This window comes from Pleurodeles waltl, chromosome 7, assembly GCF_031143425.1.
Source record: "Pleurodeles waltl isolate 20211129_DDA chromosome 7, aPleWal1.hap1.20221129, whole genome shotgun sequence".
Lineage (NCBI taxonomy): Eukaryota > Metazoa > Chordata > Amphibia > Caudata > Salamandridae > Pleurodeles > Pleurodeles waltl.
In genome coordinates this window covers 181585457-181602934 of record NC_090446.1, presented here as the reverse complement: position 1 = coordinate 181602934, position 17478 = coordinate 181585457, and the positions used below count along the sequence as shown (strand labels likewise).

Sequence of the window (17478 nt, the reverse complement as noted above, 5' to 3'; positions counted from 1 at the left end):
GCGCTTGGCCTACCCACACAAGTGAGGTACCATTTTTATCGGGAGACTTGGGAGAACGCTGGGTGGAAGGAAATTTGTGGCTCTACTCAGATTCCAGAATTTTCTGTCACCGAAATGTGAGGAAAAAGTGTTTTTTTCACCACATTTTGAGGTTTGTAAAGGATTCTGGGTAATTGAACCTGGCGAGAGCCCCACAAGTCACCCCATCTTGGATTCCCCTAGGTGTCTTGTTTTAAAAAATGTGCAGGTTTGGTAGGTTTCCCTAGGTGCTGGCTGAGCTAGAGGCCAAAATCTACAGCTAGGCACTTTGCAAAAAACAGCTCTGTTTTCTTTGGGAAAATGTGATGTGTCCACTTTGTGTTTTGGGGCATTTCCTGTCGCGGGCACTAGGCCTACCCACACAAATGAGGTACCATTTTTATCGAAAGACCTTTGTGGAATGCTGGGTGGAAGGAAATTTGTGGCTCCTCTCAGATTCCAGAACTTTCTGTCACCGAAATGTGAGGAAAAAGTGTTTTTGGGCCAAATTTTGAGGTTTGCAAAGGATTCTTGGTAACAGAACCTGATCAGAGCCCCACAAGTCACCCATTCTTGGAGTTCCCTAGGTGTCTAGTTTTCAAAAATGCACAGATTTGGTAGGTTTCCCTAGCTGCCGGCTGAGCTAGATGCCAAAATCTACAGCTAGGCACTTTGCAAAAAACATGTCAGATTTCAATGTAAAAATGTGATGTGTCCATGTTGCTTTTCCTGTCGCGAGCATTAGGCCTACTCCCGCAAGTGTGGTACCATTTTTATCGAGAGACTTAGGGGAACACAGAATAGCAAAACAAGTGTTTTTGCCCCTTGTCTTTCTCTACGTTTTTTCCTTCCAAATGGAAGACAGTGTGTAAAAAAGACGTTTATTTGAGAAATGCCCTGTAATTCACATGCTAGTATGGGCACCTCGGAATTCAGAGATGTGCAAATAACCACTGCTTCTCAACACCTTTTCTTGTACCCGTTTCGGTAATACAAAGGTTTTCTTGATACCTATTTTTCACTCTTTATATTTCAGCAAATGAATTACTGTATACCCGGTATAGAATGAAAACCCATTGCAAGATGCAGCTCATTTATTGTCTCTGGGTACCTAGGGTTCTTGATGAACCTACAAGCCCTGTATATCCCCGCAACCAGAAGAGTCTAGCAGACGTAACTGTATATTGCTTTCAAAAATCTGACATCGCAGGAAAAAGTTACAGAGTAAAAAGTGGACAAAATGGCTGTTTTTTTTCACCTCAATTTCAATATTGTTTTATTTCAGCTGTTATTTTCTGTAGGAAACCCTTGTAGGATCTACACAAATTACCCCTTGCTGAATTCAGAATTGTGTCTACTTTGCAGAAATGTTTAGCTTTCTGGGATCCAGCATTGGTTTCACGCCCATTTCTGTCACTAACTGGAAGGAGGCTAGAAGCACAAAAAATAGTGAAAAATGGGGTATGTCCCAGTAAAATGGCAAAATTGTGTTGAAAACTGTGGTTGTCTGATTTGAGTCTGCCTGTTCCTGAAAGCTGGGAAGTAGGTGATTTTAGCACCGCAAACCCTTTGTTGATGCCATTTTCAGGGAGAAAACCACAAGCCTTCTTCTGCAGTCCTTTTTTCCCATGTATTTGAAAAAAACGAAATTTTCGCTGTATTTTGGCTAATTTCTTGGTCTCCTTCCGGGCAACCCACAAAGTCTGTGTACCTCTAGAATCCCTAAGATGTTGGAAAAAAGGATGAAAATTTGGCGTGGGTAGCTTATGTGGACAAAAAGTTATGAGGGCCTAAGCTCGAACTTCCCCAAACAGCCAAAAAAAGACTCGGCACAGGAGGGGGAAAAGGCCTGGCAGCGAAAGGGTTAAACAGAAGGTACATTTCCTTTGTTACATAGTGCAAGGCCATACATTATTTTCCAAGCAAACTAGGAAGAATTCATGTGAGTACGCTTTAAGAACGGGGGGATTCCTTTGAGAACCTTGAACAGTATCTGCCTCTTCACATTGTTAGCAATTAAAATTGGACCCTTTAGCACGCCTAGGCCTTGTTCGTTTACACACATTTTCTCCCACGTACATTTTCCCGCTTTGAAACACACAAACTTTTAATCTTTGCTCTGCACGAGTAGTGAGGCTGCCTCCAGTGTGATCGAAGCCATTTTGTTCCAGAATCCTTTGCGAGCCCAGCTGGTACATAGAGGGAATGTCTTCAATGCCAGCTCTGGTGCTTCTGCTATTCTCATATCTCAGCGACAATGCCAGAGATCAGTTCTGGGACTGCCCCAGCTCCCGTGACATCAGGGGTCTGGAACAGGCTTCACTATCAATGGGCTACTGATGAAGGGGAGTTTTGTTACAAAAATTAGTATATGGAGCTCAAAGTAGAATAGGAAGAGCTGGATACAGTAACCGACAATAGCCACAGAGGTATTGATATGGAGTGGATTCGTCAAAGGGGGCTGATCCTATCGAAGGCATTGGAATGTAATTAATGGGTATAAAGAGTCAACTATCTTTCCCTAAACCCCCTATGCCCTTTCACCTAACCCAGTATTTCCTCACTAACTTAATCACCATTTTCCAGGCTCCTAAAACTGGTTAATTCTTTCCCACATTAGTATTCTCTCTCATGCAACATTAATGTGACATATGCATTCTTGAATTGTTTATTAAATCGTAATACTTTCACAGAAACAGTTACTCATGCAGTGAGATGAGATCTCCCCGTCCGAATGGGCCAAAGCCATGCTAAACTAGGCCTCACGCTACCTACATTTTCACTTCTTCGACAGTCAGTACCAGCAGACAGCCGGCCGCCCATTCCCTCTGCTACTCACTTTCCCAGCGACATTCCACTTTTTTCAGGTTCATTACTTTTCCATCAATGTGTTCCTCGTCCTCGAGACACTTTACTCTTCCATCTCCGAGACCTCCCTCTCGTTTCTCACTGAACTCGACTTCTCTTTCCCGTTCCCCATCATCCCTATCTTCTCTTGCTCCACTCACCGTCCCATACTTGGCTCCCCTTCCATCCTCTCTCTTACTTCCTCAGTCATCTTTCCCACAGTCCCTCCTCTCCCACATTCTTCTACATTATCCTTCATTGTCCCTGCCTTCCCATAGCCACATTCCTTCAGTTCATTACTCAACAGTAGTCATGTCTCCCTTAACTCAGATCCGAACCTTTACTCACCCGTAATCTCCCTCCACTAGCTCCAGTGTCAGTCTTTCCGTAGTCACCTAGAGTCCTTACTGTGGCTAGTCACCTTCACCTTCCCTCAGCCTCCTCACACCTTCCACAGCTCCCTTCCTCTTACCGCAGTCTCCTCAAAAGTCCATAGTCAGCTTCCTGTTGACTCAGACTCCTCGTGCCTCAATACTAAACAGCAGTCATCTTCGCTTCCCCCAGTCTCCACGCTAATCCATTGCGCCCTTCCTCTTCCCCGAATCTTTTCGCTGATCTGTCGCCATTTTCCTCAGGCTCCTCACAAATCTGTAGTCATCACCTCTTCCCTCAGTATTGTTGCTAATCCGAGGTCTCTTTCAACTTCCCTCAATCTCCTTCCAACCCAAATCCACCTTTCTCTACTCAGCTCACAAACCCAGCGTGAGCATCCTCGTCCCACAGATGCCTAGCGATTCCATAATTTCCTTCTTCTTCCCTTAGACTCCTCAAAATCCGTGGTCACCGTGCTCTTCACACATAAATCAGTAGTCACCATACTCAGCTGTCGGTCTTATTACTAAACAGTAGTCTTCTCCTTTTCTCTCAGTCTCCTCCAAACTCGTAGTCACTTTCCTCAGTCTTCTCACTAATCCTAGTCACCCCCTCTTCCCTCACCTTCCTCACTAGTCTGAGGTGTGCTTCACCTTCCCTCAGGCTCCTCATAAATCCGTGGTCACCTTTCTCGCCTAAATTGGTGATCCCTATCACAATTCCTCACTATCCTTTAGCACAGTCACCGCAGTGACTCAGATTCATTACCATCCCATTGGCTCCTCTTACGTCAAGCCATAAGCTCCTTACCAACCCATCACCTACTTTCTAGCCCCTCAGATTTCTTCCACTCTTGTGCATCTCATACTTCCAATCTCCTTTTGCTTTCTCTGCTCCTACAGCCTCCTTTTCCAGGAATGAGTTGAAGACTCACCTCTTTAAAGTACAGAACATCGCACTGCATTACCTATCCTCAACCCAGCACCACCCCCTCCTACTCACGGACTTTATGCTCGTGTTTGACCATGTACACGGTCTCAGTTGGCGATAAAGAAATACCATATACATGCAGACATAAACACATACGTGCATTCCATGTCCCAAGATGACACTTCCTGCTCATGCACACAGCTGAGTTCCACTCCAGCACACGCCTCCCTGGCAGGGTGCGTGCCCCTGCATGGCCAGTCCCTACCTGTCACAGAGGGGAAGTAGATTCCAACGAGAAGCGTAAAGTAAGATGTCATGTCACTGAAGACATACGGCTGTTCCAGGTTGATACCGTCACTTGTAGGCACTGAGGGCACTCCACGCTTCTCTACAACCACGTCCTTGGGTAGGTAATTCCCCCACAGGTTTTCTGAAACAGTATAAGAAGAAATATCATAGGAGGCATCCCATCAAACAGTGGTACCCTACTTAAAGTGCACATTGTTACACCTAGGATCTTCTCTAATATCACTACACCCCAAACTAGAGGATGACATCTCAAATTGAGTAGAACAGATATCAATTCTTTGGCATAGTACACTTTTTCAAGCTTGGGGCCTTCCTGCCAGCATATCTTGTGCTTATCTCTGTTATTGTTGAAATGATACTCTCCATCAAGCTTCTGTTTCCTTTGTCCCCATTCTCTCTAACCATAAGTACACTGTGCCACACTCTCACCTGGATCAGGGACTGCCTGACATGTGCTTGTCTCTCAGTTGATAGGCTCATTCAGCTACCTTCCCTTCACTGTTGACAGTGCATAACCTATGCTACATTCTCACTGTCAAGAAGCCCACCCCAACAAGTATGGCAGTGGTTAATCCCTCTGTGGCTCTCTGTTTGTGGACAATGCCCTCCTTGCAGTGTATGCCCCTAGGCCACTCTTTTACTGTTAAAAGGCTCATAGCTGCCTACTTATTTCCAGATGTCAGGGGTCAACCCATTTCTATCTTTGTGTGTTGGCTCATTAATCTCCACTCATGCCCAGAAGGCAGTGATAACCCATGCGTCTGTCTTCCACTATCAATAGGACAGTCCCTGCCCACACTGAAGTAGATATCTCCTTAAAACTCTTTCACTGTTGATGGGACAATATATACCCATCTCTTCAAGGATGCCAGTAGGTTCCCATACACTAAGCTCTTTCATTAGTGATAATAACAACATTGCTGTCCATTTAACAATTACTTAGTCGCTAACACTCACCCTTGATGATCCCGCTGGCCACCCCAGGGATGCCCTGGATCTCGGTGATGTTGTTCCTCATGAAGTAGTCATCACAGGTGGCATTCAGGAAGCGAGAGCTGCAGAAGAGCTCCCACAGCTGAGTTGTCACAGTCTCATTTCCCTCCATAACCACTTTGGCACAAATGTCGAACCCTCGACGGGATAGAGTCCGGTTACCCAAGATGCAGATCCTAGTGTGGGTGGGAGAGAGTGTAGTCAGGGGTTAACAACACTGCAGCAAACTAGAAGAGGCATAGTGGATGAGAAACCAAATAACATGCAAAATGCTTTACTATAAGCAGTCACCACCCACAAATGAGTACTTGAGGAACCAGGGGGCGGCAGTGGATTTAAGGTGCTCCTTAGTATGTAAAGCAATAATGGTGATCATACTTCAGAAGTAAACATCACAGGGCTAGAGCCATGTCAGGTTTTAAGGCTAGCTACTGAATATGTACACAACTTACATAAAGTTAATTGTCTGAAAATCGATCATCTGTCAACATCATGAATATCTGGCCAGGACCTGGTCCTCCTGGGTATGCTTTGGATATCCCTTGTGTAGCGCTTGAGGCTACTAGTCAATCTTGGGGCTTTCTGATGTTGTAAATAACCACTATCAACTACCTAATGAAACATGTTCCTTTGACCATATGTGGATGAAAAGCTGAGCCTGATCAACCACTATGTGGACCAGTTAACCAGAAGAGTCACACAGATTTCTACAGGAGCAGTATCAACCAAAAGATCTATAGCATCATAAAAATATTTCCAATCCAGTTTCAAACCAGACAGTGTGACTCAAACTCACATCACTGTCTAACACTAAGAGGCCACTATTACAGAAAATGCAATGGCTTACCACATATAAGGCCATGTTGGCATGTTACAACATCCTTATCAATGGGGTTATTACATGGATACCCCAGAGAAGCTGCACATGGGACTAAAGGGCTTTCAGAAATGGACCATATTTGCCTCTGATTAAAAAATAATTGAACAAAATGTGGTTGCCTATATTAAGATTTATTAAAATAGGTAGTCCTGCAGGAAAGACGGCATATACATCCTTGAAAGAAGTGAATAAATCTCCATGATGTGTTTTGTCAATATTATAATATTAATTTGTTTCATAAGATAATAATATTTAGGAATTGTCAAATTGTTTTTAATGTGCTTACAATACCCTTTTATATTATATGTGATTGTTGGAAAATGGCCCTTTTTGCAGGACTATCCCCAACCTTCTTGCCCTGACCTCCTGTTTTTGATCCAATGCTGAATTTTGTTTGTGCTGGCTTATGGACTCTAGGGACTTTACCACTGCTGGCCTGCGCTAAAGTGCAAGTGCTTCCTGTCTAAATGGTATCGCTGATTGGTTTATTCATGGTTGGCATATCTGATTTACTGGTCACTCCCTAGTATAGTGCACCCTGTGTGCCCAGGGTCTGTAAATCAAATGCTACTAGTGGGCCTGCAGCACTGATTGTGCCTCCCACATGAGTAGCTCTGTAAACATGTCTTAGACCTGCCACTGCAGTGTCTGTGTGGGCAGGATTAAACCACCAGTTCGACCTGTCAAGTGCACCCACTTGCCAGGCCCAAACCTTCCCTTTTTCCTACATGTAGGTCACCCCTAAGGAAGGCCCAAGGCAGCATCCTGGACAGGGTGCAGTGTATTTAAAAGGCAGGACACGTACTGGTGTGTTTTACATGTCCTGGTAGTGAATTACTGCTAAATTCGTTTTTCACTATTGCAAGGACTGTCTCTCTCATAGGGTAACATGGAAATTGCCTTGAAATATCTTTTAAGTGTACATTTCCAATGGGAGCAGATATAGATCTGGAGTTAGAGGTCTCTGAACTCACAAATAAAAATGCAACTTTTGGTAAGGTTGATTTTTGAATTATAAGTTTGAAAATGCCATTTTTAGAAAGTGGGCATTTTTTGCTTAACCATTCTGTGTCTCTGCCTGTCTGCTGAAATACACATATGGGTCAGGAATATAGTTGGGCTGTTTGAATTTACTCTAGTCTTCTACACAAAGGGAGCGGAGGTGTACCTTGCATATCCTGATGGGTCTTCCTGGGCTAGAGTGGTGGGAGGATCTGACCCTTGCACCTGAATAGGGATGTCCCTTTCCTTACACAAAACAGTCTCCAACTCCCTGGAGTGTGTCAGGGGCAAGGGCAGGAAAGGCAGGGTCTTGTGCACTACAAAGACGTTTCTTTGAAGTTTGCCTACTTCAAAGGCAGAAATGGGTATAAGTACTTAACCTCTGACCCCACAAAGTTAGAACATTTCTGAACTGAGGACATTCTGCCCAGAAGAACGGCTGGGGGCTGTAGGAGGGACTGCCACTCTGCCTGTTGCTTTGTTGTGCTGGCCTGCTGCTTGCTGCTTCTGTCCTGAGAGTGAAAAGACTGCACTTTGCTTTCTACAAGGGCTTGAAGTGAGCTTGCTTCCTGTTAAGAAGTCTCAGAGACATCAAATACTTCATCTGCCAGTGCCTACGCTCTCCTGCTGAAGGTCCTGAATTGCCAAGTGGTGCCAAATCCAGTCTTTCGGCCCTTGGAAGTGGAAGCTGGTGACCAAAGAAGAAAATCCACGCATCGGTGCACTGCTGCAGAAAAATTTAACACAGCGCCTGCCCCACGGCTGAAAATTTGATGCAGCACCTGTCTCGTGGCAGAAGAATCGATATAGCACCTGTTTCAGCACATATTCATCAACACATCGCGTCTGGATTTTCCACACATTGTCCATTGGTGTCATTTTCTCATCATTCTTGCACCGCAAAAAGGAATCAATCAATCAACCATAGCATTCGTAAAGCACAGCACTATCACTCCTAAGGGTATCTGGGTGCTGAGGATGCTGTGTCTCAGTCGAAAAGCCACGTCATGAGTCTTCTTCTGAAGTCCGCCAGCGAGGGAGCCTTTCGAAGGTGGAGGGGCTGGCTGTTCCAGGACTTAGCAGCGGTGTAAGAGAAGGAGCGGCCTCAGATGTGGCTGCAATGGATGCAGGAGGTAAGTGCGAGGTTTAGCGAGGCAGAGCATAGTTGTCTTGCTGGGACATAGAAGCTCAGTTGAAGGTTGATGTAGGACGGCCCTAAATTGTGGAGAGCCTTGTATGCGAGTGTGAATATTTTAAATTGGCATCTCTTCTGGACGGGGAGCCAGTGGAGGTTCCTGAGGTGTGGGGTAATGCTTGAGCACTTGGGTAGGCTGAGGATGAGTCTGCAGTGTTCTGTAGAGTCTGGACTCTTTTGAGTAGCTAGTCAAGGCAGCTGGTGACCAGGGTGTGCGTGACTGTCTTTCTGAGGTCAGTAGGGATCCATTTAAAGATTTGTAGAGCATACAGAGGATTTAGAAGCAGGAGGAGGCGACTGAGTTTACTTGACGATTCATGGACAGTTGGCCGTTGAGGATGATGCCATGGTTTCGTGCGTGGTCTGATGGAGAGGGCGTTGGTCTGAGTTCTGCTGGGCCACCAGCTATGGTCCCATACATTGGTGTTCTTCCCGAAGATCAGAACTTCCGTTTTGTCGATGTTTAGTTTGAGGCAGCTGTTTTTCATCCATGTTGCTACTTTTGTCATCGCATTGTGGAAGTTGGCTTTGGCTTTGGGGGGAGTCTTCAGTGAGTGAGTGAGAGAATTAGTTGAGTTTCGTTGGCATAGGAGACCATATTGAGTCCATAAGATCTGACAATGTCTGCAAGGGGGGTCATGTAGATGTTGAACAGGGTTGGGCTGAGGGAGGATCCTTGGGGTACGCCGTAGGTAATGTTCTTGGGTGTAGAATGAAGGGAGGAAGGTGGAGGCTCTGCTTTCAGCCTGAGAGGAAACAGGCGACCCCCTTAAGGGTATTTTTTGTGAATGCCTATGTTGTGGAGTCTGTTTAGGAGAGTGTGATGGGAGACTGTATCGAACGCTGCAGAGAGGTCCAGGAAGATCAGACCTGCTGACTCTCTTCAGTCGAGGAGGGTCCTGGTGTTGACTGTGGTGGGGATCAGTAGACTCTACGTTCTGTGGTTGGCCCAGAATCCTGATTGTGAGTTGTCGAGAAGGTGGTTTTGTTCTAGGTAGTTGGTGAAGCAGGGAGGTCGGTCTGTAGTTTTTGAGGTTGCTGGGGTCGGCGGAGAGTTTCTTTAGGAGGGGTCTGACCTCTGCGTGCTTCCATTCAGCTGTGAGGGTTGCTGTGGAGATGAAGTTGTGGAGGATGCGTGTTAGTTCCATGCTAATTGAGTTGGCTTCGAGGTTGAAAAGCTAGTGGGGGCAGGGCTCGGTTAGTGCCCCAGAGTGGATGGATGGCATGATGGATGTTGTGGTCTGTGTGGTATTTGGGACCAGGATGTTATTGTGTGGCTGGTGTTTGCTGCTTGAGGGATGTTGTCTACACTGGAGATGGAGGGTCTAAATTGTTGAATATTGTGGTGATCTTGCTGCAGAAGTAGTCTGAGAGGGTGTAGCAGAGTTCCTGGGATGGGTGGTTGGTGGTCTCTGTGTGCTGCGAACACGTCCCCCAAAACAGCAGCAAGCTTATGCTTGGACAACCCCTATTAGGTCTTAATTGTGTGTGGTACCTTTGCTGCACAGTTTTAAGACCTCACTGTGTGTGCAAAGGTGCCTCCCCCAGGGGCTCGTCAGAAAAAGTTGCCAGGGCTGCTTTGGGTTCCCAGTCCAGCCATGATGGCTTGATTATTCTGAAGAGGTCTTTCGAGTGGTTGGCTGCTGTGTTGATGCGAGCAGGTAGCTGTTGAGAGCTGCCTTGTATGGGGCTCTGTCGGAGGGGTCCTTTGTCACTTGCCATTGTTTCTCAATTTGGTAGTAGTCGTGTGTGGAGTTTCTGAGTTCCAGCTCATGCCATCTTGCTCGCTTGGAGGTGTTGTGGTTTTAGCTGATTTCAGTGGGGCGACTCTGTTGGCAGACTTGGTGATCCAGGTGGTAAAGTTTTGGAAGGCCTGGTTGAGGTCTGCTGTGGGCTTGGGTTGTGTGGTGCCTAGGGCCTGTGCCCATAGGTTCTTGGTTCCCTGCCCCAGATTCTGTGGGAGTTGCTGAGGTGCTTGGAGGTGGTGTGCTGGGAATTGGAGACGGTAAAGAGGATGATGATGATATGGTCGGTCCAGGTAAGTTTAGTCACATGAGTGAAACTGATTCTGTCGCTAGAAGTAAAGATGGCGTCCAGTGTGTGTCCAGCTTTGTGCGTGAGTTTGGTGACCAGTTTGGTTTGGCCAATGTTGCTGAGGTTCTCTAGGAGGGAAGTAGAGTTGGTGTCATTGGTGTCGTTAGGATGGAAATTGAGGTCGCTGACTAGGATGTGGTGGAGGGAGTCGATGGGGAGGGGGGGCGATGAGGTTAGTGATGGCATTGCAGAAGGCTGGGCATAGTCTGTATGCGAGGATGCCTCGCATCATGGTGTTTGCATCGCTCTGGAGTCCGATTTTGAGGTACTCCATGAGGTGCATTGGGACATTGTCGGTGATGGTGCATTGGGCGGTTTCCCTGAAGATGATGGCGATGCCCCTGCCATGTTTGTTGGTGCAGTCTCTGTGTATTATCTTGTAGCCATTAGAGGTGGCTGTGGTGATGTTGAGGTTTGAGGAGGGTGTTAGTCATGTTTCCGGTATGAAGGCGACATCCAGGTCGTGGGTGGTGATGGTGTCCCAGATTTCCTTGGCATGTTGGCTTAAGGAGCGGGCATTTGGCAGAATGCACTGGAGTGGTGGTAGGTTATTCGTAGTCTTCTGCCTGGGTGCAGTGCTAGATTTAGTGTGTGCAGGTGGGCCCGCATTGCAGGAGAAACATCTGTGTAGGCAAGTGAAGGGTCCTTTGGTTGAGCGTGGGGAGGCTGTGAAGAAACTGCTGATGGGGTGTCCGATGTTCAGGGCCTGGAGCTCCTTGGTTGTGTAGCGGTGGGATGACAAGAGGTCCTGGCGCTGGGCATGGTCCAGGCATGAACGGGTGTTGACAGTCTTGCCTATGGTGAGCCTCTGGCACACCGGCAGCCCAGCTGTTGCATGCATCTGCTACATCTTGGAATAAGGGAGGGGCCTTATGGAAGGCAGGATGGCAAGAAGGCAGGAGTGGCAGTGGTGCGAAGGAGGCATCAGCAGGTGCGTGAGCGATGCAATCAGGCCCAGGAATGCGGGCGGACCTGTCACAATCAGGCTCAGGAATGTGGGCGGAGCTGTCGAAATCAGGCAAAGGAATGCGGACGGAGCTGTTGCAATCAGGCTCAGAAATGAGGGCAGAGCAGACCCAATTAGGCTCACGAATGTGGGCGGAACTGTCGGCGCAATTATCTCTTGTCAAACTATTTTACATTCTAACTTACTTCTTCACAGTAACTGAATATATAATTTTATGATAGTATTCACTGATAGTCAAATGTAATGCAATCTATCAATATATATTATACAGTGTAATAATTACATAGACCATGTTCATTTCTGTGAATCATCTCAATAAAAATTTTAAAACTAAAAGGAAAGACAAGATAAATGCCAAATACAGAATGTTTTCAGCGGTGACCATTTTGGTTCATGGCGGCTGTATCTGTGCTAAATTTTCTGGATATTCACATCAAATAAATGTACCTAAAACATGTGTCAATGGGAATTATTTACATAGTCAGTGGTTATCTTGTAAATGTAGCAGGGAGTCTGTCTTCCTAGATCGAGTTTGAACACTCTCAGTTTCGGAAAAGAGAATCTTTCAGAGATTCCTTCCCGCCATAATTAACCTTTTGCCTGAGGCCCCAGCATTATGGTTTAAATGAAGCCTCCAGTCAGGGTCTTTGGTCAGTGTCACTGTGAAGATCCGATACAAACAATTTTCTCTCCAATGATCAAACAGACTATGTGCAAGTGCTGTACTTAATTTGTATAAAAAAAATTAAAAACATAAGTTCAGTGGCGCAATTTGTTTTTTAGGAGTATGCCACCACATGCTAGAGTTGCCAAATACGAAAAATGTCTAGTTTAGATTAAATTGCACCTGATGCCTCTTCTTCCACAGTTTTGCGCTTCCTGTCTCCTCATCTCACACATATCTCTTCATATCTATAGAAAGCACAGTAAGTCTATTTTCTATGATTTAGTGATTTTATCAAAGGTTCTATTTCAACCATAACATTTGAAAAGCGTTTCAAGAGACTTGAGAATATGTGTTTGAGTACTGTTTTTAGGCTTATGATATTGTGTACTAAGCATTTCGTAGTCAAAAAAGTACACTTTCTGGATGCTGAGCAGTACTGCAGCTGTGCACAGGTCAAGCATTGATAATGCCACGAGGTCTCACCTTTTGGCAACTCATACACACATATTGTCTTTGCCAATGCTTTTTTCTGATGTTGTTCAGCATTGTTTAAAAGAGAGAAAACATATTTCTCTTGATGCCGTGTGGCATTGCAAAAAAAGAAAAAGTGCAGTGAAGTCTATGCAAAAATGCGTAAAAATGCATACAGACCCATGCGTCATGAGGCTACGATGGCCCACTGTGATGACATATTCACCACCACAAATAAGCACCACTGCCATTTGTTTTGATCTACCCTTTCCAGATGGCGGACCCCAAACTTGGAGCATAAAAAAGAAAGAACAATTTAAATGTGCATTAAAGTGCATTTTCAAGGAGGAGCTGCCAGCCTGCAAATTGCAGCTTCTGAGCCCTTTACATTTTTTCTAAATATGTATTTTTTAAAGAAAGTGAAGATTGTGATGGGAGGTGTTGGGAAACAATGGAGGAGCAGGTGGTGGAAAAGTAAATGCGGGTGGTAGGAGCAAGGGGACGTGAGGGAAAGGGGCTGGGGAGCAATGGAGGAGCTTGAGGCACGGCGGGAGGAAAGATACTTTTTCTAAAGAAAAAAGGTGAAAAAAGGCAGGTAGTGAGGGATGGGGATGCACTGAATAAGCTGGCAAAGGGGATGAAGGAGCCACACAGAGAGTGAAGCAGCACATGAAGGAAAGTGCAAGAAAGCACATGCACTCATTCACATGGAGAGCTGAAAGAAAACAAAAAGCACTTTTCTGAATATGAAAACGGGAAGGATAGACGTCATCTAATTAAAATGATTGAACTGAAATTGCATTTATGTAGCCTTTACTAGCCTTGATGAGACATCGAAGTACTTCAAAGCAAGCCACGCGCTACTCTGGAACCCAAAGGAAATTGGTGATTAGTTCAGTGGTAATTGGGTTTGGTCTTGTAATCTGGAGGAAACCATTCCACGCATTTACTACAGTTTCCTTGTGGTACATTAACAAGTCAGGTATGATTATTTGTGGGGGCTCTGTGAGAAGCAAATGGCTGCTAGAATGAATAGATATTGTTAGGTTGCAGGAATATGGTTTCAAAGAAAGCGGATGGTAACGAAGCTATGTTCCAGAGGAGAGGCAACCACAAGAACAGGTAGGAAAGCCACTGAATAAGAAGCAAGCACACGAGACTGACAAAAAGGCCAACCAATGGTAAGCAATATGCTAGCCCAAAGCATTAATATTGTCTAATACAGGTCTACGACAAGAAAAAGCTAAAACAACCTGAAGGCAAGCCATAAAAAAGAACTGGAGCAATGCCCACTCACCCCAAGCTTTAGCCTAAGGTGGGTCTTGAATAGGTGGCAAGCAACGCAAGAAGTGGGCCATTCAATGCACGCCCTAGGGTGGCTGCATTCTTTCAGCAAGGTTATGGCAATGATTGTCAGGCCGATAAAAGCACTGCTGTATGATCCAACTTCTCTGGATGCCTTGACACCCATGCTTTCAAAACATGGAGTTTGCATTCTCCTTATCTTTTGAGGCTGTATGTGTGTCAGTACAGAGAACAAGAAGAACCCAGCCACCACCCCTTTTAATGTGGCAATGAAGCATTCTTCAGCAGATACAATCGCGGTGAGAGCATGAGTGCAACCATTTCTTCTGGTACCACCGTTGGAAAAGGCAGAGAGACAGAGAAAGATGCATAGGATAATTGTTCCTCCTAATATGGGGTGTAACACAGGCCTTTGTAGTCCCTGGGGCTCAGTGTGGGGTCACAGCCATTCAGGGGCCCCTCTATCCTTCGTGGGTGGCTCATTCCACTCAAGGCCAATGAATATCTGTAAGAAACGGGAGACTCAGAGACCCCCCTCTCCTTCGTCAAGTCAGGGCACAGCAACTAATATATCAAAGTGGTGGGGCGAGTGAAGTGCCCCACTGCATCAAAAGAAGTGAAAACAGTAAACAAGCATGCACAAATAAAAACTCAAGCATGCATTATATTATAATTAAAAATAAAATAATTGTACTTACCCGGGCTGCGTCGTCCTCTGTGTCCTTCCTAATCTCTGACTGGCACGGGTGGAAGCAGAAACTTCCCTAGGCAATCCTGGCCTAACTCACATGAGCACTTTGCAGTGTCTTGCCCAGCACTGCTGTAGTCTTCAGTAAAAAGAGGACACGCCCCTTATTGCGCCAGAGCAGGGTGATGCGCACTTTGTGAAAAATAAAATGGCAATGAAATCATTTAATTGCCATTTTATTCTTCACGTTTAGCGTGGCTGACAGCGGGTGGGGGGGTGATGCTCCCCCGCCCTCAAGGAGAAACTGCGTCTGTCAGGGCATCATTTTATGTTGCTCCACTGCCCTTAATTACAGGTTGGTGTAGGAATACACTGTGTCACTCACATCAGGAAGGCCATGCTAGTGAGGAAGACAGTAGAAAGGGCTTACAACCTAATACCAGTGAAGTTCACCGTCTGGTAACCCTGTACCACTATGCACTTCACTAATTTATTTTTAATTTTATATAGCGTGGACATGGCCCGAAGACATCAGAGCGCTTTACAACACACAAAATACTGAGTGACATTGGATTACATTGCTAATAATTGAACTTGGATGTTTATGTCAATGTAAGTATACAGGAATTGCCGGAGGCGACAGTTACTACAATAGGGCACAAGACATCAACAGCTAAACGAAGCAGATCAGGATACATTGGAGAAAGTAAATAAGTCTGGTCGAGGGTGAATTAGCCAATATGTCTATCAAATACAAAGAGCTTGAGGTCCTTTTTGAAGGTTGCAAGGCAAGTGGTTAGATTAAGTGAGGGAGGCAGAGAGTTCCAAATTCTAATGGCACTGCCAGAGAAGGACTGATTTATGTATCATTGTAGCCTGAAAGTGGGGGGTTCAGGGAGCAGGGATTGGGCATTTCTGTTACCCCTATTTGCTCCGGAGATTTTCAATTTCTCATTTAGATACGAAGGTGAGGAAGAGTGCAGCGACCTGTGGGTGACGCAATCAATTTTTAATTGGGCCCGCACTTCATTATGGGGCCCTTGGTGGGTTTGCACGGTAGGGGTAAAGTGGTCAAATTACTATGACCCTTGCGGAAAATTGATTGGAGAGTGCTAGGAGGTTGTCTGGATGTGTGTGAGGCTAGTTGGAACGCTCTGCAGCTTTCAATTACTTTGCCTAAAAATGGAGGTGTGAGGACTGGGCAGTTGTTGTTCAAGTTCTCTGGATTAAGACTATGTTTTTGTTAAGAGCGGAGTGATTTGACCCATTTTTATTTGTTCGGGGAAGAGTCCCTGATCAGGAGAGGAAATGACCAAGGTGGTCCATATGGGAAGTAGATGTGTGGCAAGAGATTTGCTGATAGATCCTGGAATAGTGTCCTGATGGTGGTTATAGGGTTTTACTTTGGAGATAGTACGTAGAAGGTCCTGCTCGGATATTGGGGAGAAAGATGACCATGGTAGAATTGATTTGCATGGTAAAGATTCAACCTTTTCAAGGGAGTCATTGATGGGAAGCGAAATATGGATGTCTCTAACCTTTTTATCAAAGAAATCCACAAACTCATTGCAACGGGACACAGATGGCTTGAGAGCCGAAGTGGTAGTGGGGTTAAGAGACTGGGCAATAATCTCGAACGGGCGCTTTGATCTATTCTTTGCAGAATTAACGAGGCTCCATTTGGTAGGGTTTAGCTCTGAGGATTTGGTCTTTGTATCGTTTTTTTCGCTATACAATGCTTAGTCATAGTAAGAAAGAAAGGTGATTTTTTCCATCCTTTCTCATATTGTCTGATAAGCTTTCATTCCTCATAAAGCTCTTTAAAGAACAGGGTCTGGAAGGCTTTGGTCTGGATAATTTGCACTTCAGTGGTGTGCATTTGTCAATAAGAGATTCCATGCAGGAGTTGAACTTGTCAGTGGTCTCGTTGATGTCAAGATGGGGTGTGATTACAATGAGGGTAGGAAGGGTCAGGATGTCTGTGGCTTCTGTGTCAAGGTTGGTTGTGTCTCTAAACCATATTTTCTCTTTCTTGGTTTTCCCATAGGTTTTGGTGTAAGAACCGGTTAGAGAGAACGGGATCAGCACGTGATCAGACCAGTCGACTGGAATGGGGTCTCATGTCTTAAGGTATGAGGAATTGGAGATTATCAGATCCAGAATGGTGGCTTTGTGGTGTGAGGTTTCTGTCAGTGTTGTTAGAGATTGTTGACATTGAGAGAGGAGATAAGAGTGTCACATGACTAAACCTTTAAATGCTTTGTACTGTTGCATGGTCTGTTGTTCCAGAGACTTACACCCTCCTTTTATCAGCATGCCAAAATGTCAATTGAAACATCTACCTGCAAAAATATTTAATTCACAGTATCCACTATCTGGTTATGATCAAGGAAAGTATGTACAGGGAAGTATAGATTTAGCATTCTTCACTCTATATCTACATACCATGGCTATATAGTGGTAACCCATACTGTGAATACGATATTTATGCATGTTAATAACTTGACTGCAACATTGTGACCCCTTGCTATGATCTGTCCATCAAACCACGAAATGGTGCTGATCGTTATTTCCTTGAACAAATAAAAGAGGGCTGTGCTCTCGTTTATCCCGATCATTGCCCTCCAGCTGTTGAAGGTTTGCACATCTGGCGTGGGGGAGGCCATCATCATGTCCCTGGTTGTTTTTTACCAACTGCCCTCTCTCCATCCTGCCCTCTCCTTTGTGGACAGGTGAAGCA

At 45.3% G+C, this 17478-nt stretch overlaps 1 protein-coding gene across 1 annotated transcript in view; it reads right to left on the bottom strand.

Moving 5' to 3' along the window:
- SLC12A5 (solute carrier family 12 member 5) overlaps positions 1-17478 on the bottom strand; it is a 687435-nt gene that overhangs the window by 264963 nt on the left and 404994 nt on the right. Inside the window, exons 8-9 of the mRNA XM_069243525.1 lie at positions 5434-5645; positions 4433-4597 (exon numbers count right to left, since the gene is read on the bottom strand). Of these exons, the coding sequence (XP_069099626.1) occupies positions 4433-4597; positions 5434-5645 (377 nt within the window). The remainder of the gene's footprint in view (positions 1-4432; positions 4598-5433; positions 5646-17478) is intronic.